Below are 21,381 nucleotides of genomic sequence, written 5' to 3' on the forward strand. Positions count from 1 at the left end.
AATAATTAAGGAATCTAAACAACTCAATAATTGTTTTATATATATTAAGCTACAAGATAACAAACACAATTATTTTAATTTATAATTCATGAAAGTTAACTAACTGAAGTCAATACATCTGAAAAGTCATCGAAGAAAGAAGTCTAACCAATTATTTATGATCATGACCAACATCTAAAGTTGAAGATTAATGACGATGATGGAAAATAATGAAATTATGACATAGTTTGAAATACGTTTGTCAGTTCAGGAAAAGTTTTAGTTATTGTAATTGATCATTATTGGACCTTACTATTTTGGAAACCAAATATAAACCATAAAATTTGAAACTACTTTGTTGTTTGTTTTCAGAAGTTAAGTATGTTTGCATATAGAGAGTTCATGTTTTGCATATAGAGAGTTCATGTTTCATGTCATAATCCTTTAAACCAACTACCCTTATACACAAAAGGTCTGTACATTCTTATGTCTGCTCTCTGGGGTAAGGTCAACTCGTTCAACGAATCTGGATGCGTTGAAGTATATCTTTCTAGAACAATGTTTCTAGTGGCGACTCAAGGGCTTTAGTAAATGTCACCTATCGCCTGTCATAATGATCACTATCGATAGCGTGGCATTACAAATACTATCAAACCGTTGCGTGAACAAAAGGGAGCAATACACACAGAATGAGCAATAGGAACTGAAGGCAACTTATTTCCATTATATAACAGAACAAATTTTACACTTGTTTTATTCGAGTCAATGAATAATCTCCAATCATTAGAAAGGCAAGGGAAATTTAACTTGATCAACAAACCTGACGCATCACAACAAAACACGACAGAACCTTCTTTTGAGAAATACTACACAAATTCTTTTTCCCGATATCTGTACCAGGAAAATGTTTCACAAGCCAGCAAGTTATTTTCATTAAGTCTGGAACCAAGAAGTTCAGCAGATTCATTAGACAGATTTATGTCTCTAACTAGATCATTGAGCTGGCGTTGAGTGAGTGGTATAGGGTCACGAGATCAGCTAGGGGGGTTGTAAACTTCATCTTCTATTTCACTATTTTCCACTGAATCACTGTACGAACACAATAGGATCACTTACAAACTCAAGACTTGGAGGTGTCGGAACAGGCAAGTCTAGGCCGTGCAGCACATGTCTCATTGCAGAAGGAATATTGGGATACACTATATTTGTCTTGTTTCGAGTATTGTGTCCTACAATTTCATAGGAACAGAAGTAGCAATCGTTGCTGTGGTTTTTGGGTCCTCTCCACACCATTGGTACTGCGAATGGCATAGATGACCGCTTTCCAGTTCTCCAGTTCCGTTCCGATTCCACACAAGATGTACACAGATTGTGTGGAGTCCACTATTTATCTTGATCTCCAAGTTCCATACGGAAGTATGCGAAATATGCCCTTCTTACAAAATCAAATTTTCTGTCTGTTTGTGTGGAACAAATTCACCACAGATTGAACAAAATAAATGATCTATTCTTACAACCACGAGGTGCCATGGCAACACAATATTCAACGAACTACAAAAGAGAACTAACTTACGATATTAACATTTCATACTATTAGAGCACATCTAAGATTTGCGGTAATTAAATATGAAATTTATTTGAAGTGAGATAACAAGGTTTGATATAGAAATATTTTAAATATTCATGCAGACAAAATTTTAGTTAATTTAATTAAATTAAACTTCCTTACATTTAAAACATATTCATTTTTATTACTGCCTGAACAATTTCATCACGTACTTGTGACATCTAGCGTCAATCAATTGAATTACGCTTAAACATGCATACCGCAATCAACATATATAAATCGTGAATTGTGAGAAATTCTTACGTGATATGAGAAAACTAGTGCCAGTTTCGGTTTCAGCATGTTCAAATGCATATAAAACACCCAAAATTATAAAAACAACAGAACCTATGCGGCCCTGTGTAATCAGTGAAAGCAGTCATCTTTGCTGCAACCGCCGCTAGCGCTTGCGGTAGCTTATTTCTGAACTAGAGTACTACGTGAGTCAAAACTTGAAATATTTTGCTACAAAATGACACCAAAATCATGTCTGTAAGATAAATAAATAAACCAATATGAGTTTTCAAAGTTGTAAAGTTCTTTTTGATACACAATGTATTTTGAATACATTAACCCCTTTCCGCATGATTTTTTCTTTTAGTTAAAAAAAATAATCAGTATTGAAAATCCACATATGGGAACTTGAATTTTTAGAGTTTCCACTTAATTACAACGATAAATAAGTACGTGCCATATATGACACACTATGCAGTAAGGTAAACTTTCCTATAAGTGCGCAGGGATACAATTCTAAGGTTACACTTGTAAACCAATTGCGAAGAATATTTTGTGGATTATATTTCGAGGTACAGACTGAGTCAACCAAACATCAATGTTACTACTATCGCCTAAGTATAGAGCTGCAGTAGGAATAGTATTACTTTAAGCCCCAGTAAATATTTCGAAAACATAAACTGAAACCTGAAATTCCACTCAGAACAAATGCTTTATAACCCCATTTATGAGGTTTCTTTGCGTTATATTGTTTTATCGATGATCTACACTTTATGGGAGTGATTTGCTCATCCACTGCCAAGAATTCTTCTTTGGAGACTTCTCCCAGACGTTCTCGTATCTGTTCAAGAAAAGGCCTAATCTTATAAAGTATGCCACGGGCAAGTTCTCCTGCAGGAATAAAAGTTGAATTGGCATTGAAGTGAATAAATTGTTTGGTCTCTTCAAACCGATCACAACTCATTACCTGATTTACCTCATCATGACCAAGCCTTCCGTTCCAGTAATGTCTAGTAGCTGCAAGTTGAATGATTGGCATGTAGAAAACCACACAATAAGCTGTCAAGTTTATTTGTAGTCATTTTTGTTGGCCGAACTTGCGTTGGATATAGCTTTGACTGTTCAACTGCGTAATGAAGAATCTCATCAATGAAAGAGTACTTGAAATATTCAATAGGCGTTTATAGCTGTTTTATTTCTTCAGGTAAGTTCTGAGGTCCTTGAAATTTTACATCTTCTTGGGACTTTTCCATGTTTCTAGGTCTCCGCTTGGTGCTTTTCAAATTGCTCTATGACGTAGACCTCCTATCCCGAAAATTATTTATGAGACAGAGAGGGACTTCATCAACGTCTGAATTCATTGCATCATCGGAATTGGGTATGACGATCCTCTCAGAGGAAGGAGCAACAGAATCTTCATCTAAGTTCAATAACAAAATATTGGTATTTCTTGGATCTAGTGCTGATTCATCTTCGGATAAATCTGATAATTCACTGTCTTCACCATTTGGAAGTTCTCTAACAGCTACTGATGAACGTCCATCATAAAAAAAAACCCTGGATCCATTGCTGTAACAGAATTGCAGAACGACTATAGTAGTTGTCATTTCCGCACTTCAAGAACATAAAAGTACCTGTAAACGCATGGTGTGACATATATGGCACATACGTTGTTTTTTTCACATTCCTCGATACGAATATACAAAACGAAGATTGTATTGTTGGAAATACATCTCAAAGTAGTTATTTTGAATGTAATATTTTTTGTTTGGAAAAGTGCGTACAATGTTTCGCAATATATATATATATATATATATATATATATATATATATATATATATATATATATATATATATATATATATATATATATATATATATATATATATTCACTGATAAAAATCCACTGCTTCACAAAAACCACATGCCAATGTTTCCCCGCCTAATACAACTCACAAAGAACATTCCAGATGACACCAAAATCTCTTATTCATACACGTCAATATCTCACACAGTAGACGAAACAGTCAATTGGCGCCTTTGATAAATTACACAAAAGCTAAAGTGAAAAAAAGGGAATGTGTCATATATGGCACGGCAGGCGGTAAGGGGTTAAGATGTCTATAAAGAATAATGTTTATCATTTGTTATTTCACTTTTATTTATTACATTTCACGTGCATCTAAAGTTTCCAATGAACATTAATCTAACGAAGTATGAAATTAAAATGAATTAACTTACCCGTACAAGTATTCAACCCAGTGGTCCTTTGTGATGAAAAAATAAATCATGTCGTGAATTCCAGATTTAGTAGCCATTGTCTCCATATTTAATACAACAATTCTAGGCCGCCAGAAATTCTTCATGTCCTCATATGAAAGACCTATTTTCTTTAAAGGAGTTGTAACACCAAAGTCTTGCCAATGAAGGTAGAAATATAAATTCAGCTTCATATTCTGAGTAAGAAAGATTATTATTACTGTTATGAATATTTAAAAGTTCACAGTTACTAAATATTTTACTAGATTTCCAGCACTTTTAGAAAAAGACAGAAAAATTATGTAAGTTAACAACTTTAATGATATATTTTAGATAAGTTATTGAAAAATTACAAAGAAGAAACAAAAATTAAATAACGCATTGATCACATAGGACTCCCGGAAAGCTTCTGGCCACTGAAGAGAAAACGTCATGAATGGGAAAGGTAGAATGCTGTGTCGCTAATCTTTTGAATTGTAATCTTATAATTTTGATAATTCAGTCAAAATATAAAATTAAAATAAATAAATTTTAATATTCTAGCTTCAGATACTTGTTACAGGATTTACTAATTCATATCGGACTTCCGAAGAGAAACATCAAAGCAATTTTCATGACCGTGTCTATATCGACAACTCCCAGTCACGACCCCTCTTCAATTTTATTAGGAATAGGAAAAGAAAGAGTGAGAAAGGAGAAGAAGAAGGTAGGAGAGAAGAGGAAGAGTAGACGAATTTAGAGGAAAAGGAATTACTAGATAAATATGGGAATATGGTGAAGAAACTCTAATAGTTATTAAGAGGTAATTCATATTCGAATGCTATTACTTGAGGATCAATTCTGAAGTGATCCGAAAGAGACACATGTTCCTGTAACAGACCGATTATTACCGGTTGTTTACATTGTGTTTAAGTTGGCTCCTGTATTGCAATGTTTACCGGTTGAAGTTGGTTTCCGTATAGTATTACTGTGCCCAGTTTTGTTATGTGAGTTTATATTAATTTTAATGTTAATTCGTTCCAATTGTTAGCAAAAGACATGGCACAGAAGGATAAATGTACTCAAAATTTTAATATGAGATATGCACGTAAACACATCTGAAAATTTAATTCGAAAAATTCTATTTTTTTTTAAAACCCAGTTATTACCGATTTATTTCAACTCATGCAACAGTCTATTTGCAGACTGTGAAGTATTCTTAGGACAACTAGCATAAATATACTAAATACTACTAAATTTCAGTTTAAAAGTTACCTAATATCTGGTGTAATTATGCTGTTATACAGCATTCATTTATTAATCAAACTGGCGTTCATTTGTTATTCATTTTGGCTATCGCTACGAGAGGGCATTCGAATCGCTGTCAAGCAATCGCTGTTAAGCAAGATGGCTACCATAGGCGGGTTGAAAATTACTGGTTGTCCTAGAAATTGTATCAACAACACCGAGCGGATATAGGTGAGAAGAAAATTTTATCATATTTAGAATCCACAGGATTAGAATATTAAATTTAAGACCTAAATTAGTTTATTTCGGAGGCTAAATGTCGGTATTGATGTATAATGACTATAAATATTATTTCAGTCATAGTCACATATCTTATATCGAAAACACGTTTATTAAGGTCTGGTGATGCGAGAATGATGACGCAGTGAAACGCCGTTATACAGTGTAAAAAGAACGATGGCTTAGGTCAGCTCCTCAAACTTAGAAATTTCGTAATCAAAAGTATAAACTTTCGGAAGTCAACCTAGTATAAATTGCTAATTGGTCTTAACCTGAGTTATTTTGGAAGAAAAGGAACACTGAGGAGTCTGACCGAAGTAAAAATTCATTAAAACAAGTTTTGGCCAAAAGCCATCGAGTGTTACTTCCGCCATTACGAGTGATATGAAGTAATGGGCAGGAAGTATAGTTGTTGAAGTTCATTTCATCGGATACTAGAACCAAGGTCCCATATTTAATAGGACGTGGGACTAATACCCGAGGAGATCAGTTTCGACGTGTGAATAAATAGGTTTGCTAACCTATCCTGTCCTGTGAAGCCAGAGATCCAGGTGACAAGGACCGAGAGGACTATTTTGTAGGAACCCCCACTAACTTGGTAATATTAATCCATTTTATTTTATTTTCTTCTTGTTCCGATTATAAACAGAATCACGAATTCACCAAATGGAGTGCTTCGAAATAAATATGTATAGTTAAAACGAAAGGCGTTACGCGTTTAGACAGCTCATCTCGTTTCCACTCAATAAAAAGATATCATAAGCATATGTGATCAACATTGAAAATTGTTGGTGAACTTTACTTTGAGCGCACCACTTGATATTAAGGTTTCTCTAATATTTTCCTTGTGAGATATTTCTTTTTAACTGTTAGATTAAGTAAGATTTTTCACTCTAAGATGTCATTTTGAACGTGTGCCCCATTAATAATGTGTTTAAGTTGTTTAGGTTAGGTAAGATTCAAATTGAACGTGTCCCATAATATGCATCTACTTCGATTGTTAGGTTAGGAAATCTGATTGTGTGATTACTGTTAAATAATGTCCTGTTATTTTGTTTCGCGATATATATATATATATATATATATATATATATATATATATATATATATATATATATATATATATATATATATATATATATATATATATATATATATATATATATATAAAACATGTATTTCAATTGCGTAGGTTAGGGCTTTATGTAGGTTAAGAAATTATATTCTGAACAAGATTTCGTATATATCTTGGATCTTAAATGTGAAAGGATTTTGGTAAATTAGGATAGTAAATGTACCGTTTTCATTGTTGTTGTCTCATGATATGCGAGTGCATACTTGATCTGTGCAGATTTCAGCTAACCTCCAGCTGTAGTTTTTTTATATTTAAAATATTGTTCGAATATGCTTTCGTGCAAGACCCTGTCTTGGGCACATATTTAGTTTAAAGATGCCATCAACGCGTTATGGAATTTCTTACATATTTGCCTCATCGGAAGTCAACATAGCTGACTGATGTTCAACTTTCTTTATAAACATATACGTACTTACGCTTATTCAATTTGTCGTTCTTACACACAATCTGAAATTTATCATGTGTTTATTGCTCTAGAAAATTAATGACATTATATTGTGAAGTCAAAAGTGATAATAATGTTGATAATGACGTTCCAATCTCTCATAAGATATGTATACCCTGTCGTAGAGAATTAGAAGTAGAACATTTTTTTCATTTGTAAATATCTCATCTCATTAATAGTAGTTTTTTTTGTAGAAGTGTTACGTGCGGTTGATATATGCTACTTACTTGTCCTAAAGTACAATGAGAATGTAGTAGCAGTCATGTAGGGCTTATGTTGTCGCCTCATTCAAATGAATTACAGGGTTATAAATAGTGAACGTCTATTTAGTAATAATTTTAGTAATGATAATGTCATTTTGTTAAATGAATAATTAGAGCATATGGACCGTTAGTTTTGAGTGATCAAGAACTGAATATGTATTATAAAAGATATTAAAATGTGAGAATTGATACAATGTTTATATTAAGTCAATGTAATAACATAATATCGTAATTGTTTGAACATACTGCGATGTAGGCAAATATTTAACAAACATTATTCTGTTGTTCCTGATACTTGTTACAATGTAACTGTTGACTGATTGGCACAAATAAACAATCACGACAAAATTTCAATTCTATAATTTCGAATACTGCTCATAGAGTTAAGCATATGTAAGTTTGATATTTTTTTTTCTGCATTCAATTTAAGTTAACGACGTTGAGTCTTCTTTCGTTTCGACTAGCCACTAAACAAGAACCTGAAATTTTTTTGATAAACTCGTTGCGCATGCTTGAACTGATTTTTTTCTCTTTCTTCAACTACCGTAATATTTGGGCTGTTATAATTGGCGAAAGCTAACATAACCTAAACATTAAGTTAAATAATTGTGAAAGAAAACGGTATGTTTTATTCCCTCATACGACCCTGACCTGGATCCTGGCAACTACGCAAGTGGGAGTTGCCCTAACCCAGCCCAAGTGACGAGAAGTTTTAATTTAATTGTTTGTCTATTGTTTCCAGATGTTGAATAATCTGTATCCACTATTTGAACTTCCAAAATGGAAATCGAACATGCATTTGAATCAGCTAAGGAAAAAAATTAAAGTAATATATATTCCACAAATAGAAGTTTCAAGATTTCTGAGAAGACTGTCTTTAGCCTGGCTCATCCTGTTATTTTGGCTTTTCTCCTAGAGCCGATTTAAACTATTTTAGAATCGGTTATTTTTTATAACCTTCCTCATACACTAACACACATGAGATGCTATTACACACTTACTATTATGAATACTATCACAGTAAATCAATATTAAATCCTACTACTTAAGACTAAATTAGCTGTTCATTCACACACACTCACATACATACAGGACAGCGTATTAACATGGGTAATAATAGTTTTAAAAGAAACCATCTAACTACAATTTGGTGAACATATATTACATTTATTTTAGAATTAGACACAAATTATTATGAACATGCAATCAACATACATATGAATGTATCAATCTACATGTGAATATATATATATATATTTTCACTTAAAGTTTTGGAACATATGGTACTTATGGTTTACAAGATCATAACTGAATGAAGAAATAGAGAAAAAAACTTTATATGAGGGTTGAATGAGTCCTTTCTCATACATAAAGATTTTGAGTAAATTTACGAGTCCTGTCTCGTAGTTAGCGATGAGCGTTAATATCACAAAATATCAAAGCTCCCTTTTCTGGTGTCCAAACATTTCACCTTACTTTAATTTTTTGTATACACATACGAGATTAGGTTACTAATCGTAACCAACATATATTCTGTCTGTAGGTATACTTATGACTACGTTTCTCCCACTTTTGGATTACAAGGACAAAATTTCGTCTCTACTATCACGGCGACTATTTTGCTTCTCTGGTCATTCCAATTGATTAATTAGTTCATTGACCAGGTTTAAATTACTCTTGCCTTATACCTTAGGATAAGCACATTTATGGTTAAATTCGCACATGTATATATATATATATAAAACGAGAATTTCTCAAGTTTAGGAGGATCTTCGTCGGTGAGAGCACGATTACAAAGGTGGAAACACTGGTTGAGTTTTAGGATTTGTACAGAAGGAATGGAATCAGAATGTAATTATACAGTAGGATTTCAGTTTACTGGTCTGAGGATAGATTTAGTAATACATTAGGGTTACGTTGACCTGCCTTAAACCCATGCTGCATTCAGTTAGTGTAATACAGCTAATGTTTATTCTTACGTATGTTGCTCAAGAGTGTTACACAGATTGAAAAGAATATCCAACATGCGGCGGTATTTTCTAACATTTACATTTTATATTTATCGGATATTTCGGAACCGTGGCAACCAAGGACTGTTCGGGGCAATGTAATAAGACCCTTTATACATAATTAACTACTCACTTCAACATTATACATTTTACAGATGGTGATCAGAAAAATGGAAACACCTATAGTTGGCAACACGTCAGATATATGGGTTGGCAGTGGTGTCGTAGCGCCCGCAGCACCGGACCGCTGGTCGTGGTGTGTTAGGTCGGTATCCATACTTCGTCAGGCGCAGTGGAACAGCAGTATCCAGTGGCTGCAGCAGACGGAGGTAGTGTAAAATGGGAGACCTCTCAAATTTTCAAAGAGGACAATTGTTGGTGTGCGGTTATGTGAAGTGAGTGGGACGGCAGTGGCTACTGTGTTAGGTGTGTCGCGTGGGACAGTGTCGAAGGTGATGACGGCCTACACAACACACGGGAAAACCACATCGGGGAAGCGGAACATTGTGCGAAAGAAAATCACTAGTGACAGGTCACGCCGGGTATTAAAGCGCATTGTCACACAGAACCGTCGTGCCACTGCGGAGCAAGTGACGGAGGAACTCAATCAGCACCTCCCCCACCCTGTTTCGACAATCACAGTCCGCCACGAATTACATGACATGAACTTATGGGGTCGTGTTGCACGGGCCAAACCGCTCATCAGGGACCATAACGCTTTCGCACGCCGCAAATGGTGCCGCGACAATGCCATTGGACCGTTGAGGACTGGAAACGTGTGATAAGGTCGGATGAGTCATCCCTCACCCTATTCCCAAGCACGAGCCGTGTTTATGTGTGGAGAACGCCCAAAGAAGCTTATGATCTGCAGTGTCTCCGCCCAAATGTGAAACATGGCGGCGGCTCGGTGATGCTGTGGGCCGCCATATCATGGTTTTGATTGGGTCCTGTGGTCACACTTAGCGGACGAATCACTGCCAACGATTATGTCGCAATTTTAGGAGACCATTTGCATCCTATGGTCCGGATGTTTTTCCCGGACAATGACGCCATCTTCCAGGATTATAATGCACCCATTCACACAGCTGGCGTTGTTGCAGCGTGGCTTGAGGAACATCGGGATGAAGTTCAACACCTCCCCTGGCCCGCCCATTCCCCAGATCTCAACATAATTGAACATCTGTGGTCCGTCTTGGAAACACGACTCCGGCGACGATTTCCACCTCCATCCTCTCTCACAGAACTGGCCGAAGCCCTGCACGAGGAATGGTGTAAAATTCCACTTGCTACCATTCACGACCTCTATGCCTCCATCCCACGTCACATCAAGGCTGTTCTGAAGGCGAAAGGTGGCCCGACACCATATTAATCTGGTAAGTTGCAATTTCGTTCAGGTCTTTCCATTTTTCTGATCACCATCTGTACTTCAATTTTATATTCACATCCCACACATATTCATATCTCAACACACACACACACACACACACACACACACACATATATATATATATATATATATATATATATATATATATATATATATATATATATATATATATATATATATATATATACGCAATTTCCCTCGCATAACGATAAAATTCACATTTTCAAGTATTCTATTTAGAATAGTGATCATTTGATGTACAAGGCAGGCACGTAAACACAAAAAATATAGATTTAAATGAAGCTAAAGATATTGATAATACTCTTGGGCCCAAAGAACCACAACCATTACCTTCAGCGTTACCAATGGAAACAAATATACGAATAGCTAATAATTTGACGGAAGGTTTTATACGGATAATGATGGAAGGAAACGAAAGAAAAATCAATCGTAGACCGGACTATCGCTCGCTATTGCAGTCTGTCAATATGGTGGAAAACATTTACTTCATACTTCACATCAATGAATACCTCTACGAATCATGTCTCGCTACGTCTCAGTTGGTAACTCAGGTTCAAATGATACATTTTAAATGATTGATATATGTCAAGTTCAAAACTCGCGGGGGGGGGGGAGGTTAAAAATTAAAAATGATCTTGAAGAAGAGAATAGAGGAATAGATAGAGGAGAGAGAGAGAGAAGCGACGCCAAAGAAATAAGCTAGGACACTAAAACTACAAAGATAAGTGGTCGAATTGAAACATACAAACTTTTCACAGCCAAATATACTTTTATATGCCGGAAAAAGTGGCCTACTAAAATGCGTAGCCCAAGATAATAAATATCTCCAAACCCACAGCTAGTCCGTGTCTAGAGCGAAATTTCTACAAAGATAATGGCTTTATGGAAATCTCGCTTTGCGTTGTATCCCGCTGAGACCTGGGTGACCCCGGCACTACCGGAAAGTTGGTGTGGTCTCTGATTTAGAATTTCTATATAAAAAATTTTCCGATTCCTCAGAAACTGAGAAGAGTTCCGAGGAAAGTATGGAAAACTAGAGTAAAGTCGACGAAACAAAACGAATCCTAACAGAGACTTGCCAAATACGAAAAATATAAATAAAAAATAGATTTTGTACTAGGAAGTTGTCCGACAAATATTATTAGTAGCTACCAATCCGCAAGGTTGCAAGCGTTGATGCGTCAACTAATTTCAAACACTATATACTAGAAATAAAAGAAGTGAAAATTCATGGGTATTGGGGTTAGACGCCTTGGTACGGTATTATAAGAGTCTGCTGTAATAGATTTACTAGATTATTTGTTCCTGTCCACTTCGCCACCTCTACAAGCAATAATGAACCGGGTTTAGTCGGGTGACGTGAAAAAATTCAAAGTTGCAGAGTATTATCATAGATGCAATCCAAATGCATATATTTAAACTGTACCAATTCTGCAAACAGCTATTCTGTTACGTGATTAACTGCGAAATATCTGGGATCGCTTGCTATATTGCTATTGTTTGTACTGTCAGGCCGGTTGATCAATTAATCGGTATATTTACTATGGAAATGTCAAGCCACTAAGTGAAAATACCATCCATCGTTTTTACGTATCGCACCACTCGCATATAAAATCCTTACGTGAGAATTAATGAACTAAGAAATATATATATATATATATATATATATATATATATATATATATATATATATATATATATATATATATATATATATATATATATATATATAATGTATACTTCGTGGCAAACTTTACCACTGGGCACATATACACATGGGCGTCCTACTATTTAATCATACTCTTTACTATACACATTTACATATCAATAGTATAATTTCTGATTTATTCTTTTATATATATTTACTTTTCTCTACGACGTCGATTTATTTTTAGACACCCTATACTTTCTCGATAAGCCCAAGACTTCAAAGCAATCTAACTAACTACACTAAGATCAGCAATTACCGTAATCCATTAATTAACACGTGTGATCCTATATGAATTGGATATGAATTTCTTTCGTAACAAACTACAGTATAATTCACTTCACGGCTTCGAAATTATCCTGTATGCAATGAAAGTTCAATGTTCTGAAAAGCATGCAACTATATATCACAAAACTGTCAACAATGCAATTGCTCACAGAAAGCAATGGATAAAGATGATTCGTAAATGCACCCTGGCGACAAAAATAATGCCATATAGACAAAACTTCGAGTTAAGTGGGAATGTAAAGTTTATTATTATTAATATTCTGATTATTAAGTTATATAAATGATCGTGCTTTTCCAGAAAGGTAGCTTGCAATGTGAGTTACCTAGAAATCCATTCTTATGGCTCTAAACTAATATTTACTCATAGTTAATTGTAAAGGAAAGGTCAATTTCGTATAAACCAGATCACTAAGTATTAGAGTAACAGAACACTAGGAACGAAGAATATTGAATTCGGACGCGGTGACGCTAGTAGTACGGAAACAACCTGTTCACGACTGAATATTCTTTGCACTGTTAATCATGTTTTTGCACTATTATCGTTAAATATAAGCCATATGAAATTCTTCACTGAGGAGTAACGTACTTATTATGACGGACCAAAGAGATAAGTAAACAAACAACAATACACTGACCATCAATAAATATGTCATACTTTCATTCACACCTTACTCCTAAAAATCTACATACTCAATTATACACATGCACATTGCATTCCACATATCCAAGAAAGCAAATACTGATACATACTAATACACATTATCACATCATTTAACTATATATGAACCAAGCGAGATTTTTGAATTTCATTCAATCGGCTCTATGATCTAAAAAGCGAAATAATTAGAGCCAAGTAGCCCTTCTACCAACTAAATAATGTTTTCAGGATACTATTAATGTCAATGAAAGGACATATCAAAACTGCTAATGGTAAGGGTCCCTTTCCTGACGGGGAAGAACCCTAACGAATAATCGTTCAACCCATTTCGGTTGGAAGCTTGAGTCAATTCAGGAGTAAATGAGAGTCCCCTTTTTTACGTTTACACTACCATAATAATAATTACCGTAACTACAGTAAAATTATATACCGCCATGTTAAAAAATCACATGCACTACATATACAAATATATACACTACCCAAATATATAAATGGACAGGCTGCCGCAACCGTAAACTGAACTTTGGGAGGGGTGAAAGGGAAATTTAAATATTTTAAAATACCGACACTTAGATCTTAAAGATTCGCAACACTAAAATCCAAGCACTTTAATGCTGCTCCTGTCCACAATTATTCATATCGACAAACATGGCGTCTTCGGAATCGAATTCTATATTAATATTCTCTGACTGTTTTCACTGTTTTGCTGCTGAAATTAACTATTTCGGGCTCCCTTCTGCTTCCTCAATTGTTCATTTCTTAAATAAATCTAGTTTTACCAGTTTTTTTGCTGCTTTTTCTGCTAAATATCCCAAAATTTGAAGAGCTGAAAATACGTGCTGTGGCTTGGTGCTTGCCCGGGTTGAGAATAAGGATTATCACGCCTTGATATGAGAGCGTCAGAAAATAGTTCAATCAGAACAGAGAGATTTGGCGGTGGAAAATTATAAAGCGAATGAAAAATAGCAAAAACGATAAAACCGGATCTTGGTAGGATATGGGCATCTCAGAGGGACGAAGGGGGTCTAAATTATTGTGCCGTGGATAATTTCAAGAATTTCTGGCCAATTGCGGACCTATGTTTTCGTATAGCATTAAGATGATAATTTCAATACTCATCCATCTGAAATGTCCATATACGGGACTCATAATAAAATAATGTATAAATAAAGATATTATTCCCCAAAATATATTTTCTACTAGATTATTCAAAGATTCCACATTAATTTTGGTTCGAATTAGGGACAAATAGAATATACTACACGGATCGAAGTTATATTTAGAAAATCAAATAGTACAGTGGGTTCCAAAATTATTGGACCCCTCAAACAAAAATTCCATTATTTGTAATGGTACATTATATCACTGAAAGTAATACAACCTTCAAATGACTTGCACAATAGATGTTAAAAAGTGATATTTTTGGACGTACAAAAATGTCTACATTCACGTCTACATGTTAGTGTTTAGCGAAAATTTTTTGAGGATACTGTACGTATAAATGCAATGGTTTACAAGTCATACATTACCGGTACTTCAATAGAAATATGTATTAATAGTGCAAAGCTATTTTACAGACCGTTACTATACGAATCATTCATAGATAGTTCCGCAGAGGAGATTGTTGGATGGTTTAGAGGTCGGCACGGGTTGGAATTTTTAGCCCGGGTCCTTCCCTGCCCGTGAATTTATAATGTGAGGCCTGACCCGCGGCCGAAACATGTTTTAGCATGTAGGTCCGAGCCCGGCCCGAGCTTGTGTTATAATCAAATAAGCCGGAAATAAATCCCGAATTACAGAAACTTAATACGTTAGGTAAAATTGCATTTTTGTTTACAGGAATTAGATGTTTAATTTTGCAGTTGTGTTTTAAAAGTTCTCCAGAAAGAACGGTGCAATATGTATCGTTGTATAGTATATTTACATAGTTAGGTCCAAAAAGGCCAGAGAAATATGATTGTTTATTTAAAAATTAACTTATCGAGTCCGGCATGGGCCCGAAGCGACATATGCTTTGTAGTCCCGAGTCCGGCACGCGGGCTCGGACTGATCCCGTGCAGACCTCTAAGTGGTTGGTCTGGAAAGAGGTGCTGTCCGTCACAAAAACCAATAACCACTACAAGCATTGTATCTTGTCACCATGTTAACAAGAAATTGAAAATTAAGATCACAGTTCCTTTATGCAAGATTCCATTTACAAGTCATAGCTTCGTGTGATAGGATTGTATCAATGGCAACTTTTGAGGAAGTCACATCGTTAAATATTGCAATTGTATTTCTACAATCTGAGGGGAGAACGCTAATGCCTTAAATCGTTGAATACAATAATGAAAACATCAGATAATTGAAATGAGAACTGAAGCTTTCTGGTGTCGTGATTCCTTCCCTCATTGGAAGAAAACGTATACATAACGACCTATCAGGACTTCTAAACAATCCAGTCATCTAGGCAATCACAGTTGAAGGCACAGACTGATAATTATTAGTCGTCGCCATTAACCAATCAAATTACGCTCTCTTCCTGCCAACACCTGTATAAAAAAGATTTCTGCTTTTGCTCTCTCATACTTTACCCTGAAAATGAGAACAATGTTGTCGGTTCTCAAAAACGTTGGACGACGTAGAATTCATCTGGATGATTGTCCGAGAACAACTATATTCAATATTAGGTAAATTTTCTTCTCTTAGAATGTAGTGTTGAAATTTGAACGATGTGATTTTCATAAGAGCCACCATTGGACTACATATAGTTCGCATTCCATAATAAAAACAATAAGCCTAAATTTCATATAACCTGCGTGTTGAACAGGAATATGAACCCCTTACGTTTCAAGTGCCATTTTTCTATGTGTGTGCTGTAATAGCGGTTTCATTTACTGTTAAAAAGACTATCCGGAATATATAGCTCATAATTATTGTGTGCGTGTGAGGAGACCCTTCACATTACTGACAAAACAATTATATGCATTGTGGAACTTTTGGACAGAACAGAGAAAATTCTGATGTTCTGAGGGGATTTTATACTGCTTTAGGTTGGCAACACTGATCGAAGATCAAAGAAATGGTTTTCTTCTTTTCCGATCTCGAAGTTGCTAATTGTTTATCGTCAAAACAAACATTTGTGTGTGTTGTAATTGAATGCTTCCTTAGATCTGTCATCTACTGAGACTATAAATTTCTTTTGTCTTTTCTGTCAGTAAGGTGCTGCCACCTAAGGAGAAATAGTAGAACTAAGTCTTGCCTTACATCCACTAACAAATTTCATCATCTTCAGGATAAATACAACCATTAATAAAGGATATGTTTCTATGATATCCCCATGGATGTTATAAGAACAGAATGGGTTAAAACTCAATGAACATTTCATCTATAATTTTCTAAATGAATTGCCGCTTCTACTTCTCCGCATACAAAATTTGTTCTCAATACTAAACTATTATTATGTTTATCTATACTTTACAATTAGGGTTGAAGAAACCAGAGAACAATACGAGTACAAGGAATTCTTCAAAGAAAATCATTATTATAAGATCTAACTGTTTACTCGAATATGTTAATTGATTGTGGAAACTTACCATATTCTTTTCGTTAATTTCGGCCAGTTGATACACTGTAATCTGCAAGTACACTGTTACAGGTTGACCTAAATAGAAAAAAAAAGTTATCAATTTACTTTAACATTTTACAAAAATGATGAGATATAACAAACGTGGTAAAGAGTGCTGCCCATAAATAACCATTTACTGTTTTATCGACTTTCTTACAGTTTAAAGAACTTCCTTTACTATTTTATTAACTTCCTTTATCATTTTATTAACTTTATTTATAATTTCATTAACTTATTTTACTATTTTTAAACTTATTTTACCATTTTATTAACTTCTTTTATCATTTTATTAACTTTATTTATAATTTCATTAACTTATTTTACTATTTTAAATCTTATTTTACCATTTTATTAACTTTATTTATCATTGCATTAACTTCTTTTACTATTTCATTAACTTATTTTACCATTTTATTTACTTATTTTTATCACGTTATTAAGTTATTTTACTATTTTACTAACTTCTTTTATCACTTAATTTACTTCTTTTATTATTTATTAAGTTCTTTTACCATTTTATTAACTTTATTTATCATTTTGTTAACTTACATTTAAATTTCCCTCACCATTTTATAAGTTTCATTACTATTTTATAAGTTTCTTTATCATTTCATTAACTTCCTTTATCATTTTCTTAAATTTCTTTATCATTTCATTAACTTCCTTTATCATTTTCTTAAATTTCTTTATCATTTCATTAACTTTTTAAATCAATTTTATCAATCTTTTACAATTTCATTAACTTTCTTTGTCATTTCATTAACTTTCTTTGTTATTTTATGCACCGACAGTGAGGTTTATACAGCAAACGAGAGAAATATCATGGATTCAGTTCTCTTTACATTTAGGGAGAGAACCTAACAAGATACACTGTGACAAAATTATTTTCCGACATTTACTTTAAAATTCAGAGGTAACTGCATGTGGTTACTGTAATTTGTTTACGAGTTATAAGTTAATAGATTGGTAAAGGTATTGTAAATATATCCATTTCTAATTCCAAGCATTATTATTTTGGGATATCTAATGTATGTGTACTCACCTCAGAACAGAATCAATGACCTAATTACACATATTTGTTATGCTTGCATCTCAAACATACAGACACTTGTCAAGAGGAATTGTGTATACTTTTCTTTTCATTGTCTACTAACACATACATTTGGTAAATAGTTACACAGGTAAACAAATGTCAAATAATATTTTCTACTGACCTAATAATAATAGAGAAAGGGAAAGAGGTGTATGTTGTATTTATTGATCTAGAAAAGGCTTTTGATCGCATTAGTTACGAATTGTTGTTGGGAGTTCCAAAGAAGGTTGGGTTGGAATGGAAAGATCAAAGATTCATGAGTAGCCGTTCTTTCAGAAAAAGTGTTGCGGGGGGGGGACACACTTAGTATTCCGGGGGCACTGCTGATACTATTCTATTTATTATTATATTATAGATGTATTATTTTGGTCTCCTCCATGGGGCAGTGCCTCTCTTTAAAAAAATGTCTGGAAGAAACACTGTTCATAAGAAACGTATATATGAACCAATATTAACTGTTAGAATAGCGAAGGAAATGACAGAGGAGAGTTGGGAGGCGAGTAAAACAGGGATACTGTCTCTCACCAAGATTGTTTAATATATATCTAGAAGAGACAGTAAACAGGAGACTATGTAATGAAGACGGCATTTCGGTAGGAGGTAGTATGATTAGGTGTATACGGAATACGATTTGTAGATGATATGGCAGTTGTGGCCGAATTTGGAAAGAAAATCAATAAAATGTTAGAAAAATTGAAGAAGGACTGTGAAGAGTATGGGATGAAACTAAGTGTTAGAAAGACAAAAGTATTGGAACGCAGTGATCGGTATCAAGTATAGAAATAGGAGCGAAGAAAATAGAACAGGTCGCTGGTTTTCGATACCTAGGTAGTATTATTTAGTAATGATATGAAGTGTGAACATGAAATAAAAGCAAGAATGGAAATGGTGAAACAAGCCTTAGGAAGAAGAACAGCCTGTTTTGTGGAATCTTGAAAAAAGAATTGAGAAAAAGACGTCGTGTGGAATATTGTACTGTATGGGGCAGAAACATGGACATTACACGAAAAGGATAAAAAAAAGACTGGAAATTTTCGAAATGTGGGCGTGGAGAAGAATGGAGAGAATTAGTTGAGTAGAATGGAAAACGGTGAAGGAGAAAAGAACAGTTTTAAATATTATTGAGAAGAGGAAGAAAAACTGGTTGAAACATTGGCTAAGAAGGAATTGTATCATGAGGGATGTTTTAGAGGGTGTGATGACAGGAAAGAGAGGGAGAAGGTGAAGAAGGTCACAATTGATGGATGATATCAAAACAGAAAAATCGTACGTGAAGACGAAGAGGTCAGTGGATGATCGTGGAGCACGGAAGGTTCTCAGTTGCGGCAAGTGACCTGCTAATAATGGCAGAATACACATGATGATGATGATTATAACAATCCTTAGGGAACTCGAACATGTGTATATTTAGTCATAATCAGCACATTGTCAACAAACAAGGAAGAGATTTTAAGCAATGGAAGTTGGAAAAAAAATCTTTGTAACCCACTGAACTTCAAGACTCGAATCTGTTGGCAGGAATCAGTGGGCCGAAGACTGTAGTAGCTCTGTCCAACCGGAACTTCTCTAGAATTCACTTTCCTAGAAGTCAAATGAAACTTTCCTAGAAGGTAACTGGAACTTCTGTAGAAACCAAATGTTCCAGTAAGTTGGTCATGCACTAAGCTCCCTCACGTACACTTATGTCCAAAATTATTGTCGCATGTCTATAAATATGTTCTTGTAGGAATAGAATTTGATTTTTAAAAAAATTCGCCTCGTATATCTTATAATGTTAGTATGTGTATAATCGGCAAAGAGCTGTATGTGGCAAATTTCATGTCAAAAGAGCAGTAAATAAGAACAATAAAACAAAAATAAAACTTTCTTGTCCATTAGCAACATTTTATTTTACTCATTCCAATCTTTGTATTTATAATTCTTTTCCTATGAAATTTACCACAGATATACATTTCCCGATTGTACACATAGTATCAGTATTAAAAGTACCCTGCAAAAATCATTATCAAATTATATTCTTACAAGAAGACAGTTATAGATATGCAGCAATCATTTTGGACATGAGTGTACCTGTCGAACTTAAAAGTCCGGGAACTTCAGAGGAGCACTAGGACGATGTCTTTCTAGAAGAAACTCAGAAACGAACACTTGGACCCCAAGCTTTCATGGAACAAGGCTAACATATTTCTTTAAACTTTGCCCTATTTCTTCTAGCCTACCCAATAGCCTTTTCTCTCTCTCTCTCACTTTCTTGGTTTTTCTCGTTTCATTTATTCTATTCGTTCTCTATAATAGTTATGGGCAAATTTGTTTTAGAACAGAGCCAAAGAAAAGGTGAAAAAACTTTAGGCTGGTCAATCTAATTTATTAAAAATACAATGGTACATTTTACAAAATTCTTGCGGTGCTAAGTCCTTGTTACTAATGTTTGAAGTTGCTCATAATTTTGTTCGAACTGAAATACACTTTTTCTTTGATCTCATCTGTTAGTCTGTTTCTAATACAAATTATTCGAAGTAACTCTATTCTCCTTTTCATTCGTCAGATTAGGAACTATGTCGCGCCCTGGATAGAATATTTCAGGGAGCCACATTTGCCCCCATTCGCCCATGACTGGTCTATGACAAACATAAATAATCCTTTAACGAGGATCCCAGATACCTCAATATCAAATATTCCTAACATGGCGGCATAACCACAGCGCTCTAGTGGCGCAACCTCGTACTACAAGTATATGATGGCAGGAGTATGATTCAAGTTATTTTTGTCCCCTCCCTCGTACACACACACGCACACACAAAAATGAAATTCGATTTTTTTGTCAGAGGATTATATAAAATGAATTATTACGCCCTTAAAAATGAAAAATGTCTGTTATCTCTGGTAAGCTAGCATCAACATTACAACTTATGAATATGCAACCAAAGAAAGCGTTTGAAAGCGATTTTAGCAAGCTGTAAACACAATGAATAATGGTAAATAAAATAAAATATTTTGTATAATATTCCGTAGTTATGTCTGTAGACAAAAGAAGCTGGATGGTAAAATGCAAGTAAGTGAAAATAAAGGAAAAAGAAAGAAACAGAGAATTATAGAGAAAAATAGTGCAATGAAGAGAGGCGAAAGATCTCGAAGACAACTTATGAATAATCTATCCTCCATTACAAACTAAAATACAGGGTA

The 21,381-nt window shown here is 34.4% G+C and overlaps 1 protein-coding gene across 1 annotated transcript in view; it reads right to left on the minus strand.

The window, feature by feature from the left end:
- LOC145681692 (glycine receptor subunit alpha-2-like) overlaps positions 1-21,381 on the minus strand; it is a 44,769-nt gene that overhangs the window by 22,559 nt on the left and 829 nt on the right. Inside the window, exons 2-3 of the mRNA XM_081753311.1 lie at positions 17,074-17,141; positions 4,061-4,275 (exon numbers count right to left, since the gene is read on the minus strand). Of these exons, the coding sequence (XP_081609437.1) occupies positions 4,061-4,275; positions 17,074-17,141 (283 nt within the window). The remainder of the gene's footprint in view (positions 1-4,060; positions 4,276-17,073; positions 17,142-21,381) is intronic.

Source organism: Thermobia domestica, chromosome 3 (assembly GCF_964235325.1).
Source record: "Thermobia domestica chromosome 3, izTheDome1.hap1.1, whole genome shotgun sequence".
In the NCBI taxonomy this organism is placed as follows: Eukaryota; Metazoa; Arthropoda; class Insecta; order Zygentoma; family Lepismatidae; genus Thermobia; species Thermobia domestica.